General features: G+C 38.4%; 1 protein-coding gene across 1 annotated transcript in view; it reads left to right on the top strand.

Moving 5' to 3' along the window:
• The window catches only part of LOC122814364 (zinc finger protein 208-like), a 441,663-nt gene that overhangs the window by 392,052 nt on the left and 33,915 nt on the right, over positions 1-15,696 (top strand). The window contains exon 15 of the mRNA XM_044086948.1: positions 13,241-13,363. Within this exon, the coding sequence (XP_043942883.1) occupies positions 13,241-13,363 (123 nt within the window). The remainder of the gene's footprint in view (positions 1-13,240; positions 13,364-15,696) is intronic.

Here is a 15,696-nt window from a genome sequence, read left to right as displayed (position 1 = left end):
ATGTAGACGACTCAACTCTCATCTCCATCTCAGACAACATCTCCAATCTCCACACTCTTACTCAACAGGCCTTCCTATCCACTGAGCAGTGGTTGTCCAGGAATCTACTCATTCTCAACCCTAAAAAGACCAAACTCTTATTATTTTTCCTCCGATCTTCAAATCCACCTTTACTATTACTTCCTCTAATAACACTGTTATCCAACCTGAAGCTCACACAAAACTCCTTGGGGTCATCATAGATGATGAACTCAAATTCAACTTGCACATCCTCCAAAGCATAAAAAAGACTCATCAGAAACTTGGTTTACTGTATCGCAACAAAAAATTTCGAACTACAAATGCCAGACTCTCCCTTGCACAAGCTCTTCTCATCCTCTCCCTTCTGCATGCTGCCCCAGTACTCACCAACATCCAAACTTCTACTTTAAACAAACTCCAACAAACGTACCACAAGATAGCTAGATTTATCACAAACTCTCCATACAATACACATCACTGACTTGCCCTAAATACTCTCCACTGGTTAGAATCCCCCCGTCTTCTACTGCTGTCACAACTTCAAATGTTACACTTCATTCTTTACAAACCTTCATCCTGCCCTGCTCTCTCTCTTCCTTCATCTCTGTCTACACTCCTCCACAGACTCTCCGTACCTCTAATCAGCAACTACTACAAATCTACCAACCAAAAAAATAGATGGCAAACTCCTATATAAACACTCTGTCACCCAAGCCTGGAACAAACTCCCAAGAGACAATTGTTCCATCATTCACCCATCCCACTTTAAACTCAAACTTCATCTACTCAGCTCTAAAATATGTTCTTGTCAAGCTCCTACTAAAGCTCCCCACAACCCTACTATATACCTTTTCAGTCCCTCCACATACAGCTAAGTACTCCACTATTGTGGATACTTATTAAACTCTACAATCAGTACTGTTGGACTTAACTCTTTTTGTAAATATGTAAAATCATTTTGTAAATATGTAAATATATTTTTTAGTCTGTAAAAACATTGATATGTATATATCATCTGTTTGCATTTCTGCTTTGTCTCTCTATATTTTTGACTCAAATGTTTGATTCTCTGTAAACTGTTTGTGTTTTGTTTTTTTTTTTGGGAGTTTTTCTCCTTGGGTCTACACTGAAAATGGGCCACAAGCCCAGCTGGACCAACCCGGTTACAAATGTCAATAAATAAATAAAATAAATAAAGGAAAATATATTGCCACAATGTTTATTGACTTCAGAGACTTCATCTGTGTTTACCACCTGCTACTGCCTTATGGATTAAAGGATGAACATGCAGGCAGCTGTGGCCTGTAACAGTTTTAGAATTATTTAACCAGTTCACCAAATTAGTTTTGTATCAGAGGGTTGGGACTTCTGCACATAAAGCTAAAACTGCTGTCCGTAAAGGAGCCCTTGTTTACAACTGATGTATAAATGCACTGATGACGTCTCCATTTCACATAATGCTTGCTTCCCTCTTGTGCTGCACATATGATTCTACTCACTTGCTAGAGGTGACGTTCCTAAATCACAGATAAATTGCAATCTGGATTTAGCACGTTTATTCACTGGGTGATAAGCATTTGGCTCATTCTTAATGAAAAGATGACAACACTTTTGAATTTTAGTTTACACTTTGCCTCCACAAGTGTTGCAGACTGAAAATGCAGTTTTACCTCTCTCTGTCTCCCTGAAAGTAGTTCTGAACTTGAACCAGCTTATTCTTTATAATCAGCCTTAAAATATTTTACATATACCGTGTGATGCTGGACAGTACCAACAGGTAAACCAAAACCTAGGGCTACTGTATGGGATTAAACATCAACTCACTTCTGACAACAGAACTGTCATGGCACATAGCATTCTGCTGTTTTTTTCTTGTTCCTAAACTACACAGTATCTGTTTCTAGCAATGTCTTTCAGTAACTGGAGTATACACATATCATAGTACCACATGTTTTGCCACACAGTTGCTTCTTCCTGTATAGTATTATGGTCTCAAGAAACCTGTTTTAACAAATTAAAATACTCCCAAACAGCTCTGTCATAAGTGTATTTTATTGTAGTTTTAGCCTGATTGGTCTCAGTAACACAGCAGTTCCACCTAGACATCTTAGATCCAAACAAGCTTATTTATGGTGATTCCATACAAAGCTAAATTACCTTAGATGACAGAGCTTTATGTCATACTGCCATTTCTTTGGAACTTCACATCATGCAGCAATTTCAAAGCTTCTCATTGTACTAGGTAGATTCTTATTGGTGACAGCATATGCGACAGATGCAAGATTTCAGAAAACTGTAAGGGAGCCATTTTCCGCTATTGCCCATATCAGTGTAAGCATTTATTTCTTTCTTTGATGTATTGTACCATTTCTTATTCTTTTTTCACTTAGTTATATTGCTAAACACATTTACAGTGCAGCTGCATTCATTATAAGTTTATATATTTATATTCAGCTGGTAAACTTGTGACCTACTGGCATACAAGAAGCTTTGTTATAGTAGTTTATACAAATATGGGTGCACTTTACTCTGTCAGATGGTAGGCTCATTGATAGGAGAAAGATGAAGTGTGTGTGTGGGCAAGGTAAGTGTGTGTTTGGGTTTTTAATGCCAAAAAAGTTTCATCATTAGGGGTAGGAGTGTGTGATTGTGTTTGCAAGTCTTGTGTAGTGGTAGCGTTACAGAATGAGCTTTTCTTAAGCTAATTAGTAGGGTTTGGGTTATGGGATAGGTTGGGGGGGGTTAGCACACATTACTAAGGTGGTACAGAGGAAAGTGTGTGTCTGAAGTTAGTGGTAGGATTTTGGTTAACTTAACACAAACGGAAACCATTTGTCTTTCGGATGAGATGTTAAAGCAAGGTACCATCTGCTGGATATAAAAGCTCTCATGGTACCAATTGTAAAAAGTAGGGGAAGTTCCCCAATGCCTCCCATCCAAATTTCCCCTACTAGTATAAAATGCTGCCTCTGTTCTCCTCTGAAAAGAGGCTATAGCCTAGGGGGGATAACCCAGTTAACAAAGGAAGGAAGGATGAATGAATGAATTTAATAAATAATATATCAATTTGTGATTGGTTTTGTGTGTGTGTCTATGTATTAACCATCCGTTATAACTAACCTGCTATCACTAGGGAATAGGTCCTTAATGCTCTCTCTAAGACCAAGAACACTGCATCAATGGACCCAGACCGTATCCTAGGATGCTTTCTGAATAGCATGAAACATAAAATATCAGCCATCTGGAATTGCTATATTTAACTGTAACCTCCAAACAGGCTTTGTGCCTCATGAATGAAGAACAGCAACAGTCATCCCTCTGCACAAAGGTGGGCCATCTACAGACCCTGGAAACTGCAGACCCATAAGTCTCACTAGTCTTATTTGCAAAACCATGGAAAGAATTATCATGAAAATAGTCAATGATATAGTAAACCTCCAGACACTGTACCCAATGTGGTTTTGACAAGGGCAGGTCACGCCTACTCAACCAATAGATGAATGCAAGATGGTTCACACTGCCTACCTTGACCTGGCCAAGGCATTTGATATAATACCACACTTGGGCATTGTCGACAAACTCAGTGGGTTAGGTACAAACCCTTATGTCACCCAGTGGATAGCCAGCTGGCTTTACAGACAGGACACAGGAAGTTGGAATTGGGGAGTCCACCTCTACAAAGAGGCCATTCACAAGGGGAGCCCCTCAGTGTTTGGTGCTGGGACCTCTCCTTTTTAGCATTTACTTCTCTGAAGTGAAGCCCAATGCAGATGATTGCAAATTAGGAGCTGTCATTGAATCCCACTCCAACATAAATGGTCTCCAGGAAGGGCTGACACAGACAATCAACTGGTGTCATAGCCATGGACTAAAACTAAATGCCAAGAAATGCATAATAGTATCCTTTGGGAAGTCATCCACCCCTTATAAATATCGTATTGACAACACACCCCTTAGAGTTGATCCAGTAGTCAGGGACTTAGGACACACATAGACAGTAATGTAGTCTTTGACCATCACATGTCTACAGTAGTGAGGAGATCATTTTATGTTTCGCAACTTATAAACAAGGGTATGGTATCAGGGTCCAAGGAAGTCATTGTTCCATTGTACTCAGCATTCATCAGACCTATCATTGGGTACACTTCCCCCTTTGGTATGTACTTAACCAAGCATATCCAACAACTGGAATGTCCACAGAGGTTCCTCACTAAAAGAGTACAGGGTGTAAGTAAAATGTCCTATGCAGACCGCCTCAAGGCCCTATCCCTGTATTCTGTCTCCTACAGGCTGTTGAGGGGAAATCTATGCCTGGCATACAGGACATTGTCAGATCCCACTCTGATGGACCTCCTGCATATCCACAAAACAAATAACACCAGACTTACCTGGTTTAAAGACTTAAACCTTGCATGGATTATAAATACGACCTGCTGGAGAGACAGGTATGTATCCCAGTGACTACCCCATCTCTGGAACAGACTCCCCATCCATGTGAAATAAGAGTTCCTACCTAACCCAATTCAAGTGTAACTTGGACAGTTGGATGGGGAATGGGAAATTCATCCCTGGTTTGGCACCTCTGTCTCTAATGAACACAGGCAACCTGTAAATGGTTCATCTCCCAGGCCCCTGCTTGTAATTGTTTCATCTCCCAAGCCTCTGCTTACACTTATCAAGGGTACCAGAACTTGTTTGAGATTTAAGATGCATGGCTAGACTTAAAAAGGGCTACTGTGGTCGCTAGCTTAGTAAACACCTATGAACCTATTATAAGTATGTTTGTGTGTGTATATGTAGAATATATAGATGGATGATGGGTATAAGACTTGGTTTAAGCTCTTTGTTTCCAAAGTATGGCAATCCACTTATGTTGTACTGACAGTCTCAGAAAAAGGGAGAAACATGGCATGTCTATAGCTAGTGGGATTTGGCTTTATTGGTCTGAATGCATCACTAAAGCCATGTATCTCTTAAGACTAGTATGACCATGGGTCTGAAATACAAGAGGTTTACGTTCTTACACAGTGAAGATCAATGTTTAGAATCTGCTTTTGATTTTCATTCCTTCTCCTCCCATATCGTTTGACTTTGTCTGGGATTCTTGTACTAAGAATAGCGTTGCCAGAATTCTTACACTAAGAAGGTGGCATGTAAGGCCTGATGTAAAAGGACACAAGATTGAGTAAACAGGTAAGCAGCTGTGGTGTGGGGGGGAGGGGATAATGCAAATAGGAGCAAGAATGGCTGTACAGAGAAGATTAGGTGATGTCCATATCAAGTGGGTGGACATAACCTCTGACTCCACTACATCCAAGATAAACTTCTACAGCCCCACATATTGATGTCAAATTCCTTTTTAGACTGAAACCTAGTGTCAGGGCCTAGCAAATACACCACCACAGGTACAAAGTAAGACTCCTTCAATGACCATGTCTTAATCTGTACGACCAGACATCTCACACATCCATGTAAACAGCCTGTTTATAAAACAACACGCAACCTGTCCAGGTGTCACTTAGAGATATTCATTACTAACCCATCATATATTAAATGGAATATTCTAAAACTTCTCCCTTAGATGGTGCTGCAGATGAATTCAGTACAACTTTCCTAAAGTGCCTTGTACCTCCTGAAAAGAAGAGACTAAAAACAAATAATGCAATTTGTCTATCCAAAAAGCGTAGAAAGAGGGTTAAAAATATAAAACAACACAATATCTTCAAAACTTAAGAATCCTCTTCAACTGTACTAAAAAGCAAGGAAATGACAAAAATTATACTGTAACAATAGTAAAAATCACTCTAAAAAAGTCTGGTCAGCCATTAAAGAAATCTTACATCCCAGTCAAAAATTCAACCCTAACTCCTCTCCCAATATCTCTTCACTCTTAAATGCAATACAGTACAATGTTATTTTATAGACAGTATAGCATCCCTAATCGAGGATTTGACTCCCCAACATCTAATCCCACTCCCCAACAGCCACATGTGACCACATACACTTTCACCTTCAGACCTCTGCTCCATCATATATGTAAAACTACTCTAAAACAAACTCAAACCATGCTCTACTTCAGCTGATGCCCTCCCACGTGAGTACCTTAAAAAAGCAGCCAATGGCATTGCCTACCCTGTCTCATTCCTTATAAATAGATCAGTTCAGGAATCCCAGGCTCACGCTCTCTGTGGAAAAAAATCGCACAGTATCCCTCTACACAAAGGATGTAATTCATCAAACATCACCAACTTATGACATATAGCAATCTTATTCCCCCTCTCTTAAAAATACTTAAAATGCATTCAAAGACAATTGCTAAACTATCTCCTGCAGGAAGAACTCCAGTTCCCCACACAACATGGCTTCCATCCCTCCAATAGTACTAACATTGCACTTCTAACGTTTATAGATACTGTCAATAAAGTTAGAGATAACAGCAAACTATTCTCTTCCTTATTTCTAGACTTGTTTAAAGCCTTTAGCAAACTTCTACTTCAAATGCTCTCACTAGGTGTATCTCAGCCTGCCCTTCTATAGTTCAAAAGCTACTTGTTCAGTAAGTATCAGTTAGTAAAACTGCACTCCACCCTCACTCTCTGTACCTCCTAGTCACCAGTGATGTACCACAAGGCTCTGTCCTTGGTCTCTTCTCTTTAACATTCTCACCAACATCCTCCACACAACAGGCCTCCCTAGTGCAATACGCAGAAAACTTCACAGTTAAATGTACATCAGACAACCTGACACATCTCCAAACAATTGCTCAGGAAGCTTTAACAGCTACTGAAGTATAACTTTGTAACTCGCAACTCATTCTCAATCTCCTTTGAAAAAATAAATAAATAAATAAATACTTTCCCCCCAAATCTCTCTCTCAAGGAAAAAAAAAAACAAAATTTAAAATCTTCTGTCGTAACAATACAATCATTGAAGTCTCATAGCAAATTATTAGGGATGAAAGTGGATAATTTTAAATTTGACTTGCATATATAAAATTGCATTAAAAAATTGCCAAAAACTAGGGATGCTTTACAGAGACAAAAACCTTTCTCACCAATGGAACTAAAACTGCACTTGCAACTACTTCCCTCCTCCCATCACTACTTTATTGTGCTCCCATCCTTACTAACTTTCAGGCATCACAAAAAGCAAAACGAGAACACAGTGCTATAATAAAGTGATTAAACTTGCAGCAAATACCCTCTTTTGAACCAACTACTGTAGAGCACTAAAAAGCTTCAACTGGTTAGATCTACCACATCAGCTGACACATATGCAGTTTCTTACCATCTGCAAAATTATTCATTATTCATCTGCATGACTGCAAAAAATTCAGTTCTACACAACTATGTTCCCAATTAGTCATCATGATCCAATCATCAAAAAGTCTTCTATGTCCACAAACCTTTATGATCCAATCTTCAAAAACTCACACCTTTATGAGCCAATCTTCAAAAACTCTTCTATGTCCACAAACCTATCAACTCTGCAGGGTAAGGTCTTTACTCTATCCGTGTTGCTAAGGCCTGGAACTCCACACCTGTATACAGTACCCGCCCTCCAGTCTTTTAAAGCCATTTTGAAAGACTTCCTAGCCAGAATCTGTCTCTGTACATGCTCAACCGTAGGGCAAACTATATCCCTAATAAGTATGACCAAGTACCTATTCTTACCTTACACCTCCTTACTCCCCTTTCTTCACTCACTTCCTTACTTCTATCAGTTTCTCTTCCCTGACTCTCTAAGGCGGCAAAACCCTGTTTATTTTCTCCAAATTCATGTTGCAATTCCTGTTTGTATTATACTAACTTGCCTTTAATTTCTCTAAACTGGCAAAAATATCTCTAAATATAAAATCACTGTCATGTAAGTTGTATCTGTTCTTAACCAATGTTTTCACACAAAGTCTAATTTGATATAATTATTTAAACTGTTGGTGTTTTCTGCATTATTTTTCAAGGATGTAAAAATATTGTTTTTAAAATGTCTTTGTAATTCTTTGGAGCTCCCCCCTGGCCTTCACTGAAAATTGGTATTCACCCAGCCGGATTTTCTTGGTAATTAAATGTCAATAAATAAATAAATAAGAAGGTGCTAAGAGAAACAAGAAAAGGAGGAAGGTTGGGGGACAAAAGGATCGACGAGGAGGAGGAGGAACTTGAGGGAAATGAATAAAGGAAGAGTGAAAAAGATGGGAAAGAAGGAAAAGATGATGGAAAAGACATGAATTGTCGAAGCACTTAAAGAACCAGAGTTCCATGTTATTGTTTAGTAAAATAACAAATCTGCACTGAGGCGGTATTGAGAATCTGAAAATAAAACAAAAAGCACAGAATCCGATTCTAATGAAGTTTTTGTATGTCCCAGGCGAAACTGCTAAATGTTTTATTAAAGGCGTCTATTTCACTTAACTCATTTTTTGTTTTGTTTTGTTTTGTTTTATTGCTCAGTTTCCTCTCCATTTGCTATCACAGGAGGGTTAATCTGAAAAGAATGGTAAAGGAGTGAAATTTCTCAATACTTTAAAAAAATTGAGAAAAAAGTTTCATGTTGAGGCAATGTACAGTGAAAACTTTATTTAATGAATTCCATAGTCTTAGTTGGTTGGTGATTACAGATTTGGGAGACCTGGGAGGGTTTTTCCAGCTAAAGGGAATGAGTCAGTTGTTCAGAGTGAAAGTTAAATGAGTTTATAGGCAGAATTGAGATTAGAAAAGTTTTAGTTTATTAGTAAGTTTGATCAAAGAAGTACCAAGTATGATCTTTTTGTTGTCACTTTTTTTTGTCTGTCCCCAGTGCCTACCTACCAGCTAGCTGCTGTCATTACTGTTTATTAATTCAAGACCATCTGGGAAAGCTCTGTGTGTGTGTGTGTGTGTGTGTGTGTGTGTGTGTGTGTGTGTGTGTGTGTATATATATATATATATATATATATATATATATATATATATATAATCTCTCTCTCTTTAGCTTAACCACCCTACCCCCACCCCCAGAAGTAGATATCGTGATCTGCTATACCGTCCCCTTTTGGCACGGGTCTATTTTAGAAGACCGAAAACGCTTTCTTTCGAATGCATCTTGGTCGAACTAAAAAGGCTGAAAATGGAAAATGTCAAAGCGGCTGTTAAGCGAATTCTTTCCCTGGAATGAATTTGCTTGGCCGCTTTGGTACTTTTCCATTTTCAGCACTGTAGTGCGGTCTCGGAGTTGGTATATTTAAGTAGGGGGTTGTGGGGGCACAGCCCCCCATTGGAGGGAGTGGGGGGCTGAAGCCCCCAAGTGAATGTAATGTTTGAAATTTTTTTTTTTTTTGTTGGAACAGCAATTTTTTTTCCCTTGGAAAAAAATCATTGTTCTGACACTTCGACATTGTAAGCTTTCACTTACATAAGGTTAATTATTTACCGTTCGCTTTTTTTAAGCATTCAGTGATGTAATATAGACCCTTTGGCATATGTGTTTGCATCCATGTACCAGGGAGGCTACCGCACAGATGTGATTTGGCAGAACCAAGCACACATCCCTGACCCATACTGTTGCACACATGCACCATTCACTCCAGTAACTGTCATCACTGCAACAGGCTGGACATCCTTCCTCAAGGAAAAGGAAACAACATCAGCTGATGACTCTCACCCTCTCCACCTGATTTCTGTATCACCCAATTCACTAACTAATCTCAGGTTCTTTAGGTCATGATCAGAGCTTCATCTATGCATGCCTTGGAGCTGAGAACTTTCAAATGTGATTTTTAGTGAACCGTAGACTCTTTCTTGGATTAGAGTGAGCTGTTTACTTGTCTGTATAGAGTAGCACCAGATAACAGTTTGGGGGGGTCATGGTCTGTTCCGGTTTTGACGTGTCACTTTGGATCTCATGTGATACAAGGAACCCAGCTGCTGTACAGAACAGGACATGCTAGTGAATGCTTGGATATTTGTTGGTGATACACCGTTATACAATGACTGTCCATTAATATTCAAAAATGAGCATGTTGATTGGTCAACCTAACCTGCATGCTCATTGTAAATCGAGCATATACCAGTAGAAAAAAGGCTGGTCTCTCAGACTTTCTTCTATTAATGTATGCTACAGCTTTTTAGTTTTCTTAACCTTAAAAAAATAAATAAATAAAAGTTTGAAATCTGGACACTTCAGAGGTACGAGAGAGGCAGGACAGAGAAAATACAAGGAATTGGGTATGTTATGCAAAACTAAAGATGCATACCCGATTTCCTTGTGTTTTCTCTGTCCTGTCTGTCTCGTACCTCTGAAGTGTCTGGATTTCAAACTTTATATTAAAAAAAAAAAAAAAGGGCAACAGAGAGCTTCCTTTCTCCATAGTTTCCTTTCTAAAGCACTGATGCGGTGCATAAGCATGGGAATGTAAGTCCCATCTGCATGTGCAGTACATCCAGAAAGCCCCAGGATATATAAACAAAGTGGCAGAACACCACAACTCCATTATGCAAGGAGATTGTTTAAGAAAAGTAAGTACGTTTTTTTCTTAAATAAAGTGGGTGTGGGTAATGCTGATTTACCCATGGTAGGCTTTGTTTGGTCACTTGGGGTTCGCCCTCGTTACCAAGCCATACCAACCATGGGTAAATCCAGCTTTACCCACAGCTGTGGTCTGTGACAATCCAAGATACTGGGGGGGTGTCCTAATGTAAAAGAATAGGATGGTACCCCCTGCCATGTGGAACCTTTAAAACATTTACCTTCATTTATTTTGCAACATTGGTATTATTTTAATGTAAAAAGGACTCATTCCACATTATAAATATCTGGGTCTGTGCTGGGCATAATGAAGATATTTGTATCTGTGCAGTTTGTATTTTTTTGTGTTTGAGTCCATCCACCATCTTTGTTAGCACAGATAGAAAAGAAATTAAATTGTAATTGGAATGACCTTTGTGTAGAGGGAACATGAGGTTTCTTCCCATTTGTAGGAAACATTGCCCTTTATTATGCATCTGTTAATGAGTTTAGGTACACACAACAACAGTGTGCAGGCTCCTAGTTTCAGGAATGTGAGATATCCCACTTGGTTTAAGGACACTTAATTGTTTCAGCTGTAGAAAAAGCAGCATCTTAACTTAGTAGTAGCTGAGTAACTGAGGAGAAAAATCTGGCAGGTGTGACAGAAGTGTGAAGCAGGTCAGGGGTGACATTGGACTGCCAGAAGAAGAGTTGTGGATGTGGGCCATGAATATGCATCTGGAGAAGCATTTGGTGAAGAGAAAGAGAATTTTTTTCTCCCCAGTTGGTGCAAATTGTTAATGTCCTTTTGGTAGCCAAAGTGAGATAGCATGACTTTATTAAGGGCTGTGGAAGTAGCCACATTTCATGTGTCCCTACTGAGAATTGTGCTGCTGTGTTATAAGTTATTTGTATTTCTGTAGGCTGACTCCAAGGCTATCCAAAAACAACTGCTTATGAACAAAATTATTACAAGACACTGCTTTTTTGTGTCTGCATAAATCCTGAAGCATTTTAATGAGGCGACTTGGGCACTGATGCTTAAAAGTGCAGGATTAAACTGACTGATGTTAACAGTGATCGTGCTTCATCTGGGGGGTGGGGGTCTGCAGTTCACTTTATGAGATAAAATGTTCTGCCATGCTATTAAATAAAAACGTAATTCTTAACTCAGTGCTCCGTCTTGCTATTGAATACAATTAGTCTGTTGTAAATGTTTGTGTTTAGTTCAGTTGTTGCACTTGAGTCTTTTAGTTTTGTTATATAGAAAAAAAAGAACTAATGTTTGTACTTTGCTCAATCATTTGCTATTTGGAAGAGTTGGAAAGCATCTTAAAACATAAGTGCCTTTGGTAATAAAATAAAAGTCAGTCATTGTAAAGGCTCTTTGAGATCAAGTAGGAGCCTTTCTTAGAGACTTACTAGAAGATGTTGGTATTGTAATTTTCTCAATGCTGGCTCACATGTTGGTATTGTAATTTTCTCAATGCTGGCTCACATGTTGGTATTGTAATTTTCTCAATGCTGGCTCACATGTTGGTATTGTAATTTTCTCAATGCTGGCTCACATGTTGGTATTGTAATTTTCTCAATGCTGGCTCACAAACCCCAATGTAAAAGGATAGCACTGAAGGCCAGCAGAATGTTAAAGTCCATAGCTGTGGACATGGATGTGATAGAAGGTGAGGTCGTCCTTCCTCTAACAAACCACTGGTATGACAACATCTGGAGTAGCATGCCTATATAAACTAGATGACATGTGACATTGAGTCACCTAATTTGGGAGCGCTTCTCCCCATAGTACTAGGTTCACCCCACAGACAATCGGGAGGAGATCAAAGTCTCTCCAGGAGTGTGTATCTCAAACGAGGGCACACATCTGGTTCTTTGCCACTATAGTGACAGCTAAGCCTCTGGGAACATTCCTTAGAAATACAAACACTCAGAAATGTGACATCAGGAGAAGGAATGAAAAACTAAGGAAAACCTAACTGGCTAGCACTGACAGTTTCCCTAAGTCTTGCAACACGAGACTTAGTGAGTTTCTTTTGCTGCACACAACTTTGGAGTTTGATTGTGGATTCTGGCTTGACTGCCTTCAGTCTGCTTGATCATGTAATTCATGTATACATATGTCAATGCATACATCTGTTCATTCATCCAAACGTCCACAACCCCTTTTCCCATTTTTGCACATGGAATTGGGGTGTCACTTACACAGTGACAGTCATCTACAGCTAATGTTCTCACTGCTGGGTGGGTAGCCCTGTTGTGGTTGTTCTTCCATTCCACGCACTCACATGTTTGGTCACAGCTATGGCCAGTTTAGAGTGTTCAGTCCACCTGCTCATGTAAAGTTATGTATCCATTCTTAGAAAATTTACTATTATTGTAATTTGGAAAGTCCTTGCACAGTGAAGAGGTATATGACTAGAAAAAGTAACTTATCTAAAAGATCTTCACCAGTCTTTAATGTGAATAAGAGTAACAAAACAATAAAACCAATTTTTTTTTATAATATAAACCTTGTATAAATGGAATGCTTTAATTTTTTTCAGTAAAACACAGTTGAGCATGAACTTCATCAGAACGACTGTACATAATTAATTACAGTTACAAGAGCATATGTTCAGACATTTTCAATGACGGCTTGTTTTTTGCAACTATGTTCGTGTTACAGGAACACTTTAGATGTATAGTATATTTGATAGTATTTTTATTTTTGTATGTGCAGGATATGAAATCTCTCCTCAGAAATTGTTACTGATGTTTAATGCAAATGGTAGAATGGCTAAGGATAATGAAGTGGGAGAAAACGCCCCAGAACAGAAGGATCTTCATGAAGGTAAACTCCATGGTAAGTAAACATCTTATAAGTAATGCCTTTTAATGAATTTATATTATGCCAGTATTCATCTTGTCTTTGTAAGACTAGAAAAATATACAGAACTGGAGGATTAAAAGCTATAACAGTATGGGAAGTAACAATTATCCATTTGTTTATTTACTGACATTTGTTTAGTTTACCTGGAATCTCCAACTGGGCACAGGTGCCCTTTTGGGCAGAGACCTGAGAATAAAAGCTGTAAAGTAACGATGTAAAAAAATAAATCCATATTTACAGTAACATTTTATAATGCAGAGTCAGTGAATACGTAGCATAATAGTCAGTGTAATAATTGATGTGTTATCTGTCTGAAATGCCAAGTATGTAAAGCTTGCACTTTATTTATTTTTTTTACTTAAACATATATATTTCAGTAGTAATAGCACGTAGCTGAAGTTGGTGGAGTTCTTGGAATACACAGACATTGGTGACTTGGGTGGTCAAACACTTCATGGAAACGTTATTGAATCTAGCTTCTTTAAAGAGAATTTAGCAAAAGCAGCATTCACAGTTGAAAACTGCTTTCACTTATAGTTAGAAAAACATTCTTCTGTCCAGACAGGTGAAAAACATTTTTAGTTTCTGCAGATTTAATCAACAAAGAATTTTGTTGGTGCTTTATACTGTTCTGAGCTGCTTTATTGTAGTATGTGCTGGAATGAGTCAGATGACTGTTGCATGGGGATTATTTTCCTGTTCTCCTGATATGAAACAGGTATACATTGTTATACAAGTGTTGGCAGGGGCTTTCACTCCCCCAGAAAAGGTATGGTTGATTTTATTTAAAAGTAGCCTGATATTAAAACTTTTAACTGGGCCTTTTTTGTATAAGCAGGAAGTTAGGAATCTTTCTTTATTAAAGTCTTGTAACCTATGGGCGAGGCAGCTTTTGTCAGTTTGGGGTAGAATGTTATAATATTTCATAATTTATACTGCCTTTGGTAGTTGTAAAGTGAAGATGATTTGGGGAATTTGGCTGCATAGATCTTACTCACCCAAATCACTATAAAATAGGGATCTAGTATGTCTGTTTTCACAGAAAATTGAGATTAAGGTTTGACAAGTTGAGGCATTCCTTTAAAATATGGGCTACATTTGTGACTGTTTAGTCTGAGTTACAGTTGGGACCACAGAAAGGAGAAAAATATATTTGGACCAGAGTTTGTTTCAAAGAAAAGCAACAAGCTACTGAAAAGCATGCTTTTGTATAGCGTTTGCTAAAAAGTTAGATTAATCAAAAATATTTCACCATGGGAAGACATCTATATTTCAGTCAAACCACATCCAGCCTAATTTAATTACAAGTTTCTTTGGAGTTCAGTTTGTCTGTTTCTTCCAAATATATAGCTAGTGATATTTCTAAGTGCTTAACTCATAAATACCTTGTGGAGTGTCACACCTCTAGCAGCCTGTACATATTCTTGTGTTCCAGAGCATGTTCAAAAAAATCACCTTAAAAAGCACAAGCTGAACAAATGCAAAACTTTTGTGAACAAGAACGATTGAAAGTATACAGATAGCAAAAGTATCGGTAATAAGAATCCTTTGCAGTGATGATAGTCAGTGCATTCAGAATCTTTCCATATATACTAAAATATATTATAATGCACATACAATCGAGAATTATATTTTTTGTTAAACTTTCAAGAAACAAATTATCATAAATTGGAAATTGTACAACCTAGACACATATTGTTAGGACATTTTGTTTGATAAGGTTTCATATGACAGCAAGGAATTCCTCTCTGAGTGCATGTTTGAGATATTTATAGAAATATGAAAATATATACCTGACCATGTAATCAGTTCTATAAATAATATTGGATATCTCTTAAGATGTTTAACTTGTAGTGCAAATGTTGTCTGTGCAGAAAGAATTCCAGAATTTGGGTCCAAGAATGGACTTCGTCGCATATCGCGTACTCAGAGGTGATCTCTGCCTAACATACAAAGCTATGTCAAACCCAGAGCTGTTGGACATGCTCCACTTAAAGAAATCCCAATCCCTCCGCGCTACATGCTCTAGGGACCTAAACCTTGTCACCACATTAAGCAGAACATGCCGGAGGGATAGATTCCTGTCCCAGAGACTTCCCATACTCTGGAATAAACTACCTATCTATATCAAACAAAGCTCCTCATTAGCACTCTTCAAGAAAAATCTTGATGATTGGATAGGAAATAGGATATTCACCCCGGGAATCACCTCTGTGGCTCTGCTCGACAGTGGCACAGGAAAATAATTTTCTTGGGTGGCAAAAGCCAGGGTACCTTTTCGGCTGGGCTTGTATAGGCCCCAGGGC

The sequence above is a fragment of the Protopterus annectens genome, chromosome 10.part0 (genome assembly GCF_019279795.1).
Source record: "Protopterus annectens isolate FY-2018-M chromosome 10.part0, PAN1.0, whole genome shotgun sequence".
Lineage (NCBI taxonomy): Eukaryota > Metazoa > Chordata > Ceratodontiformes > Protopteridae > Protopterus > Protopterus annectens.
This window is presented reverse-complemented; position numbering and strand designations above follow the sequence as displayed.